Source organism: Benincasa hispida, chromosome 11 (assembly GCF_009727055.1).
Source record: "Benincasa hispida cultivar B227 chromosome 11, ASM972705v1, whole genome shotgun sequence".
Classification (NCBI taxonomy): Eukaryota; Viridiplantae; Streptophyta; class Magnoliopsida; order Cucurbitales; family Cucurbitaceae; genus Benincasa; species Benincasa hispida.
Window position 1 is genome coordinate 44590442 of NC_052359.1, and position 10037 is coordinate 44600478.

The 10037-nt window shown below is 39.6% G+C and overlaps 1 protein-coding gene across 1 annotated transcript; it reads right to left on the reverse strand.

Moving 5' to 3' along the window:
• Positions 1-3047: 3047 nt before the first annotated feature.
• Positions 3048-3656, reverse strand: LOC120090710. Its single transcript, XM_039048427.1, has 3 exons — positions 3637-3656; positions 3444-3528; positions 3048-3272 (listed from the first exon to the last, which is right to left on the reverse strand). Exons 1-3 carry the CDS (start codon positions 3654-3656, stop codon positions 3048-3050), a joined length of 330 nt encoding a protein of 109 aa, XP_038904355.1.
• Positions 3657-10037: the final 6381 nt, after the last annotated feature.

Below are 10037 nucleotides of genomic sequence, written 5' to 3' on the forward strand. Positions count from 1 at the left end.
TGTTTTAAGAAAGATTATTCTCATGCTAGCTAGTTTTACAAAGTAAATTCCAAGTAAACCATGAGTTATGTTTTAAATGCATGCAATGTATGAAAGTTTATTGAAAAACTATTTATGTGTGTTTAAATACAAAAAGCATGCATTAGTATCTTTAAAGACATGTTTTCTGTGTGTATTGCTTTACATGCTTTAAAGAGGAAGTCATAGTATGACTAGTTTTACTTGAAGCTCGATACTAAGGGACATTTGAGAAGGTATCCGAGTAGCTCGATACTGAGGGACATTTAAGAAGGTATCTGAGCAGAAGCACCTAAGGTATGATAGTACTTAGTTATAACTACGTGCATGTAGGTATTTAAAGTCAGAGATTGAGCAAAAGGGTAGCTCTCTTGACTAAGTCAGAGATTGAGCAAAAGGGTTCTGTGCGGATACGAATATGTATGCTTTTTTTGTTTTATGTTGTGTATGTTTTGTATCGCTTATGCACACTACTGATGGATGAATCATACAAGCTCATGTTGCCATAAACTTGTAACGAAAAAAAAATTATTCTTTCTTTATCTTTAATCTTTAAGCATATGGACAATGATGAATATGAATGTAATGCAAGTTCATGTCCCCAACTATTGCACTAATGAATGAATGAAAGTGCTCTATATGCGCTCAAGTGCTTTGCGATAAAGATATTATGCGATACTACGTTCTAAGTGTATGCGTTGATAGTGATATGCTCGTAGTATGCGATGAAGTAGTGTGTGTCACAAGTTTCCTTGTGCTGAAACCAAGTATAATTCCAACACAAGTTTCTCATAATGATCCGAGGTCGAACACGGGGATTGTTGTCATTAAATGCGATACTAATATGATATATGTGACCGGTTATAATAAAGAATAAAGAATTTTGGTTTTGCAGAAATATAACATACGTTGAAAGTAAAATGTGTTGATAAAGTAAATTTCTAAACTACTATGATACGGGAGTCGAGGACTGGCTGTGAAGTTGTACAAAAGAATCTATGAATACGATGGCAAGTCTTATGAATGAGGCAAAAAAAGAATGAGTAAAGAGTAAAAACATCGCAAGTTCATCAATCACGTTGAGGACGCAACTAAGATTTTCCCTTGGCGTACACCTTTCAATGATCGGCCGTGTTCCCATACGTCTATGGTGAAACAGAGATAAATGTGATGAACGCAAGGTTGTTTCCATCTCTGAAAATACTTCTCGCTTTAGTTAACGCATTCTTCCAACCTTCTCTCGATAGGCGGAATAACATCTTCACTTCTGCTCTCACAGGTGAAGATGTCGTCGAGCATGCTTTAGCTAAACTTAATTGATTACCTTAACACAGATTAACTCACTCGCTTAATTCTCCCTTTTTACATAGGGGATTAAGAACACATCATGGAGAAAATGGATGATAAATGTACGGAAAGGGATAGAGAGACGATAATGATGACGATGATAACATTTAATTCTAAATATAATCGTTTGATATATGATTGTGAATGAGGGATTAAAGAAGATGAACACAGAAGATGAATTAAAGAATAGAAACAAATACGGAAAGAGTGTCAACGTCTTGACATAGATCCCGATCGGAGACTTGTGTTTGTCGGCGTATGGATGTAGTGGAGAGGAAAGCTTTTGTCACAACCCCCTCCCAAATTACCCTTTTATTCTGGAAGAGGATATGACCGTGGTATTTATTAGCCCTACTGCCAACACTCACCACCCAAGCCTTCAAATCTAAATACTAACCATTCATCTGATTAGTAATATACGCAAACAACTAACCTCTCTTAAGGTTCTACAAAGGTTACATAAATACATGCATACAGCCAAGACATTACTTTTATAGGATAAATATATATATACATATATATATTCACAGGTGGACCAAACATTCCTACAGAAGCCCTAGTCCCTCTCAAAACATGTGTACATAAACAGATAATCAACATAAGTCTTTTGAAAAGTCGAGTCTTTCGGTGGCAAGCAGTAGCAGGATCAACCTTGAGGAAACTAACCGCTACCAGAAAAGGGAAAACACAGAAATTCTGTGAGCTAAAAGCTCAGTGAGTGACTATAGAATCATAAAGCAACAAGCGTAGCATCACTATAAACATGTAAATATGACAATGAATAAACTCAAGCAAATGTCTCTAAAGCGATGCCAGCGAGATCCTCTAGAGCGATACCAGCGAGATCCTTTAAAGTGACATCAAGCTTTTTCTATGAAATTTTTAGCGATACTCACCTCAATTCCTAGTGAGATTTCCCCTTAGAGTGAGATCCTCCTTGCAAAATCAGCGAGATTTCCTTTATAAGCGAGATCCTCATGCACAAATCTCGCTAAAATTCTCCACGATGAACTACTTGCTTGCTCTTCACAAGCAACTGTCTACTTATGCACCAATCCCCTATTATAAATTCAAAAATTCATAACTCAAAATCCAGAGCACTTTTCAAGAAAATTCCTTCTACAAACTTGTTTAGATTTGAGTTAATATCTTACCTTAAAATTTCAGCCCAGAATTCCTTATAGTTTGGCTTGGAACTTCCAAACTTCACCTTAGGCCCTGATTAATCCGTTGTTCTGCCTCTTCTGCAAATTCTTACTTTTGTTCTTCTCCTCTTGCAATCTTTCTTCAGCAGGACAACCTTGAGAACTAGATTCTCCCAGCTTTCAAATGGCTCAAATTTGCTAGATCTTCTCTTGTCAATTGCCGAAACCATGCTTTTGAAATTTCATTTCCCCTTTTAATCTTTCTGCCGCTTCCTGAATTCAAGGAGTAGATTACCATATCACCCCTTACTTAGTGCCTCTAACCAGACTAATGATTGAGTTTCTTCATTAATATATTTTCCTTCCCTTCCTTCATAATCCCTATAAACAACATGAATTTCTACTTAATAAATATGTAATATAACATCCCTTTGGCTAAACATGTTTATCTAAGGAACCTAAGTTTGGGGTTTACAGTCATCTCCCCCTTAAAAGAAATTTTGTCCTCGAAATTTACCTGATATGTCATTTAAAAAGTTAAGGGTATCTCTTCCTCATGTGCTCTTCAGGTTCCCAGGTTGCTTCCTCGATCCCATGATTACGCCATAACACTTTCACAAAAGGAATCGTCTTATTTCTGAGTACCTGATCTTTCCTGTCCAAAATCTCGATGGCCTTTTTCTCGTAAGATAAATCTTCTTTGAGCTGTACCGGTTGTGTTGCTAGTATGTGCATAGGATCAGGCACATATTTCCTTAGCATCTACACATGAAATACGTCGTGAATACGAGCTAGCTCCATCGGCAACTGCAACCTATAAGCTGCTGGACCAACTCGTTCCACAATTTCATATGGTCCGATGTATCGTGGACTTAACTTCCCTTTCCTCTTAAACTAGAGAATTCCTTTCCATGGAGATAGTCGGAGAAATACCCGTTCTCCAACTTCAAATTCTAGTTCTCTTCTTCGTTTATCAGCGTGGCGCTTCTGTCTATCACGAGCCACTTTAAGATTATCCCTGATAAGTTTCACATTCTCCGTTGTTTGTTGAACTAATTCTAAACCCAGTAATTGTCATTCTCTGACTTCGTTCCAACATACTAGAGTCCTGCAAGGTCGGCCGTACAATGCTTCATAAGGAGCCATTTCGATACTAGAATGGTAGCTATTGTTATAGGCAAATTCAATCAACGGTAGGTGTGTATCCCAACTTCCTTTGGATTGTAGTACACAAGCTCTTAACATGTCTTCCAATGTATGTATAGTTCTTTCCAACTATCCCTCTGTTAGCGGATGAAAAGTCGTACTGAAATGCAATTTAGTGCCCATAGCCTTCTGTAAACTAGGCAGAAATTTTGAAGTGAACCTCAAGTCTCGATTCGAAACTATTGACACTGAAGCTCCATATTGACTGATTATCCAATCCATATAAATCTTAGCTAGACGGTCTAGTGTAAAAGTAACTTTTACTGGTATGAACTTAGCCGTCTTAGTTAGTCTATCGACTATTACCCAAATGCCATCAAATTTTGAGGGTGTCTTAGGCAAACAAAATAGAAAGTCCATTGTCACATGCTCCCACTTCCACTTAGGCACTGGGAGTGGATCTGTCTCTTATACACATCTAGATGTGTATAAGAGACAGCTCTGAAGGTGTCTTAGGCAAACAAAATAGAAAGTCCATTGTCACATGCTCCCACTTCCACTTAGGCACTGGAAGTGGATTGAGTAATCCTGCTGGTCTTTGTCTCTCAGGTTTTACTTGTTGACAGACTATACATCGGTCCACATATTCTACTATGTCTCTCTTCATCCCAGGCCACCAGTAAGATTTCTTCAAAGTTCTATACATCTTGGTGCTACCTGGATGCATGGCATAAGCGGAACTATGTGCTTCCTCTAGAATGGCTTATTTAAGTTGTAGCTTGTTAGGCACACACATTCTCCCCTCCTTTTCTAGTACACTATCTGTTCTCATTTGAAAGTCAACCCGATGCCCTTATTCACATCATTGGCAATCTTCTGAAAATCAGGTTCTTCTAACTAATCTCGCTTAAGGTTTTCTATTAAGGTCGGCCCTGAAAAGTAGCTATCATTCCTCCTGACGGTTCCACTGATAAGGCGGTTCTGGAATTCCTAAACTCCTGCAATAGCATTCCTCTTATTGAACCAATAATGGCCTTGGGTCCCAAGGATTTCCTACTTAGTGCATTTGCCACAACATTAGCCTTACCAGGGTGGTACTCGATGGAACAGTCGTAATCTTTAATCAATTCAATCTATCTTCGTTGTCTTAGGTTCAATTCCTTTTGATCAAATATATATTTTAAGCTTTTGTGATCTGTAAATATCCTACAGCGCTCTCCAAATAGGTAATGTCTCCACAACTTCAGAGCCAAAACAACTGCTGCCAACTCCAGATCATACGTGGGATAAATGCCCTCGTGTTTCTTAAGTTGACGAGAGGCATATGCAATCACCTTTCCATCCTGCATCAACACACATCTCAATCCTTGTCGGGATGCGTCACAATAAATCTCAAATTCCTTGACTAGAATAGGAAAGGTAAGCACTGATGCTGATACTAGTCTCCGTTTCAGCTCCTGGAAACTATGTTCACACTCCAACGACCATTCAAACCTCATGCCTTTCTTGGTCAGGTTCGTCAATGGAAGGGCTATCTTAGAGAAACCTTCCACGAACCTCCGATAATAACCTGTCAATCCTAGGAAACTGCGTATTTCTAAAATGGTTGTGGGTCGTTCCCAATTAACTATTGCTTCTGTCTTCTGAGTATTTACATTAATGCCCTTTGCTAAAACAACATGCCCAAGAAATACTACCCGATCTAACCAAAATTCGCATTTACTAAATTTAGCATACAACTGCCTATCTCGCAATGTCTGCAATACTATCCTCAGGTGGGTAATATGATCCTTCCTACTACCAAAATACACTAGTGTATCATCAATAAATACTATCACGAACTGGTCCAAGTAGGGATGAAATATCCTGTTCATGAGATCCATGAATACCGCATGGGCATTTGTCAATCCAAAAGGCATTACCAGGAATTCATAATGTTCATATCTTATTCTAAATGCGGTTTTAAGAATATCGACCTCTCTCACTTTCAGTTGATGATAACCCGATCTCAGGTCTATCTTTGAGAACACCATGGCTCCTCTTAGCTGATCAAACAAATCATCAATGCATGGTAACGGATATTTATTCTTAATCGTTACCTTATTCAGCTGCCTATAGTCGATACACAATCTAAGTGTATCGTCTTTCTTCCTCACAAACAATACCGGAGCTCCCCAAGGCGATACACTAGGTCGAATGTATCCCTTGTCAATTTACTCCTACAGTTGAACCTTTAATTCTTTCAACTCAGCCAACGCCATTCTATACGGTGCCTGCGATATGGGAGTTGTCCCTGGAACTAAATCAATAGTAAACTCCACCTCCCTGTCAGGTGGTAATCCCGATAGTTCTTCAGGAAATACATCCCGAAATTCATTTACCACTGGGACATCTTCTGGGTTCAACTTTTTCCCTTGAGTAACCATCACATGAGCCAGATAGGCTTTACATCCCTTGCTCAATAGCTTCTGAGCTTTCACTGTCAATATCAAATTCCCCGCGACTAATCGTTTACTTCCTGTCAGCATTGCATCTTGGCCATTTGATTTTTTTAGCACTACCTTTTTCTTGTAACAGTCTACTGAAGCATGATACTTACTTAGAAAATCCATCCTCAAGATAGCATCAAACTCCAAAAGTTCTAAAAAAAGTAAATCAGCATAGAAGTTTTGACCATTGATCAGTATCTCACAATGATTATAGCATCTATCTACTACAAACACATCATCCAAAGGGGTAAAGATAAATAACTCTTCAGGCATAGGTTTAACCAGCCTACCTATACTAGGTGTATACATGCTAGATATAAATGAATGTGTGGCACCAGGATCAAATAAAACATAAGCAGACTGCCCACATAACATAACATTACCGGTCACAAAATCTGGAGATTCCGCTGCCTTCTAGTGTGTCATGGCATACACTCGCCTCTGCTACTGGGGTCGACCTACGACATTCTTCTACTTGGCACCACTTGACCCTTCGCCTCGATTTCCAGCACTCTTTGTTGGTTAACTGTCTGGGATGTCAGCTGTTGTTCTGTTGGAACGTCCCTGTTCATCTGGGGACAGTCCCTCTTGAAATGCCCTGTTTGTCCGCACTAGAAACATACACCTCTGCCACTATAGCATGCCCTAGAATGCCTCTTGTAACAACTAGGGCATGTCGGTCTCCTATCTGTGCTGGCTACTGACTCATCAGCTCATGGCATCTCTGATCGACTTGCTGCACCGACCGAGAGTCTCGTTTTCCTTTTCTTGGATCCCTGCCAACTAGTTTCCCTGGAATGGCTTCCACTAATCTGGGTTGCCACTGGGGATCGAAATCCCCTGTCTCTAGGCCCTACTACGGCCTCATTGCCTCTTAGCAACTGCTCAACATCTGCCAAACTCCGCTCGACTCGTATTGTTGTTTCTACTAACTGGTTAAAATCTAGCCAATTAGCCGTAGACGTCACCGGAGTTCTGATTTCCTTCCTCAAACCTTGTTCAAATTTCCTGCATCTATCTCTTTCCTCAGCAATAATTGGCAAGGCATACTGTGATAACTCTGTAAATTTCTACTTATATTCTGCCACCGACATCGTTCCCTGTGTTAATCTAAGGAACTCATCCCTTTTTGCATCCTGAAATGAGCTGGGGTAATATTTATCTTCAAAGGCCTTCCTGAACTCAGGCCATAACATCACATCTGTACTGGCTCGTCTGGCGGATATCACTTTCCACCATTTCTCTGCTCTTTTCTGTAGTAAAAAGGTGGCTAATCTCACTTTTCTGTCCTCTGAACAACTCATAACATTGAAACATTTTTCCAACTACATCCAGCCACAACTCAGCTTCAGCTAGATCTGTTGTACCTTCAAATGTCACAGCCCCTAGGGCTTTAAACCTCTCAATACCATATTTCTTTTCTGGGTCGGCTCTTGCAAAGCCCACACTGGTTGCTAACCTCTGCACTATTCTGTCAAACACTACATCTTCTAGTTGTGAATCTGCCCTTGCTTGGGGAGTACTGGACTCTCCCTCGGACATCGTTTCCTGACCCACTAGATCATTCACCTTTTTTTTTGCCACCCGACGGATTCTCTCCAACCTTTGGGCCCCTATTGGTAGAGTCAGTGTTCCTGCCACCTGTCTGCTTACTCGGTCTGCCACGTTGCCTCGGCATTTCACCTAGTACAATGTACACATGTTAGGGACTCACACTTAAGGACTTAGACTTATGCATATACTTCCCTCTCATCTCAAAACCTTATGCTCTGATACCAACTTGTCACAACCCCCTCCCAGATTACCCTTTTATTCTGGAAGAGGATATGACCGTGGTAGTTACTAGACCTACTGCCCGATCTCACCACCCAAGCCTTCTAATCTAAATAATAACCTACTCATCTTATTAGTAATATACGCAAACAACTAACCTCTCTTAAGGTTCTACAAAGGTTACATAAATACATGCATACAGCTAAGACATTACTTTTATAGAATAAAAAATATATATATTCACAGGTGGCCCAAACATTCCTACAGAAGCCCTAGTCCCTCTCAAAACATGTGTACATAAACAGATCATCAACCTAAGTCTTTTGATAAGCCGAGTCTTTCGGTGGGAAGCAACAGCAGGATCAACTTTGAGGAAACTGACCGCTACCTGAAAAGGGAAAACACGGAAATTCTGTGAGCTAAAAGCTCAGTGAGTGACTATAGAATCGTAAAGCAATAAGCGTAGCATGACTATAAACATGTAAATATGCCAATGAATAAACTCAAGCAAATGTCTCTACATGTAGCTATAAACCATTCTCAGACATCATTAAACATGATTATTCCTAGTTGAGAACGAGCCTAAACGCTCTAGGTCCCAAACATTTATTACCGACCAAGAGACCCATACTTTGGTCTCTCATCCATAACTTCCTACGTGCACGTGGCCACACTAAGTACCATCATATTTTAGGTACTTCCGCTCAGATACCTTCTCAAATTTATCCTTTAGTATTGAGCTACTATGATACCTTCTCATATGTCCTTTGGTATCAAATTAGCTAGATACCTTCTTAAATGTCCTTCGGTATCAAATTGGCCAGGTACCTTCTCAAATGTCCTTCAGTATCTAATTGGTTAGATACCTTCTCAACGTCCTTCGGTATCAAATGTGTATTTTGTAACATCAACTTAAGTTCCATTGCCTAGTATTTACACAAGAGTTGTTCCATTATCACTCATTTACACAAGAACTCATTCTCTTATAACCTTCCTCTAGGAAGCATATATCAAAATCAGAACATAAATTTTGTAATGGTTACATGACATACCTTGGCCTGTGCTATACATATACAAGCTGAGAAACATGCATTAAGTTATTCTCCAACCATGTTGCTTGAGGAAGTATAAATACATCATTAATGCCACTATGCTTTACTTGATCATATGTGCATGAGTATTAGAAATCTTAAGTTTACTTAGTCACTCATAGTTCGTCAGGCTCTTATTGGTTTATACGCTTCCCCTAGCTCTTCTTGGCCTGGAAAGATATAATTCCCGATTAAACTACTTAGAATTCCGAATAAAATACTTCAAATAATTCATTTATTAAAGGAACTTCCATCAATACAAACAGCTTTACTAGCGAGATCCCCCTAAGCGAGGTCAACGAGATCCCCCTGAGCGATGCTAGCAAGATCCTCTAGAGTGATGCCAGCGAGATCCTCTAGAGCGATGCCAGTGAGATCCTTTAGAGAGAGATCAAGCTTTTCCTATGAAATTCTTAGTGATACTCACCTCAATTCCTAGCAAGATTTCCCCTTAGAGTGAGATCCTCCTTGCAAAATCAGCGAGATTTCCTTTATAAGCGAGATCCTCATGCCCAAATCTCGCTATAATTCTCCACGATGAACTGCTTGCTTGCTCTTCACAAGCAGCTGTCTACTTGTGCACCAATCCCCTATTATAACTTCAAAAATTCATAACTCAAAATCCAGAGCTCTTTTCAAGAAACTTTCTTCTACAAACCCTTTTAGATTTGAGTTAGCTTCCTTACCTTAAAATTTCAGCCCAGAATTCCTTATAGTTTCTCTTGGAACTTCCAAATTTCACCCCAGGCCCTGATTAATCTGTGGTTTTACCTCTTCTGCAAATTATCCACTTTTGTTCTTCTCCTCTTGTAATCTTTCTCCAGCAGGACAACTTTGAAAACTAGATTCTCCCAGCTTTTAAATGGCATCGAATTTGCTAGATCTTCTCTTGTCAATTACTGAAACCATGCTTTTGAAGTTTCACTTCCTCTTTTAATCTTTCTATCGCTTCCTGAATTTAAGGAGTAGATTGTCACATCACCCCTCACTTAGTGCCTCCAACCAGACTAATGATTGAGTTTCTTCAT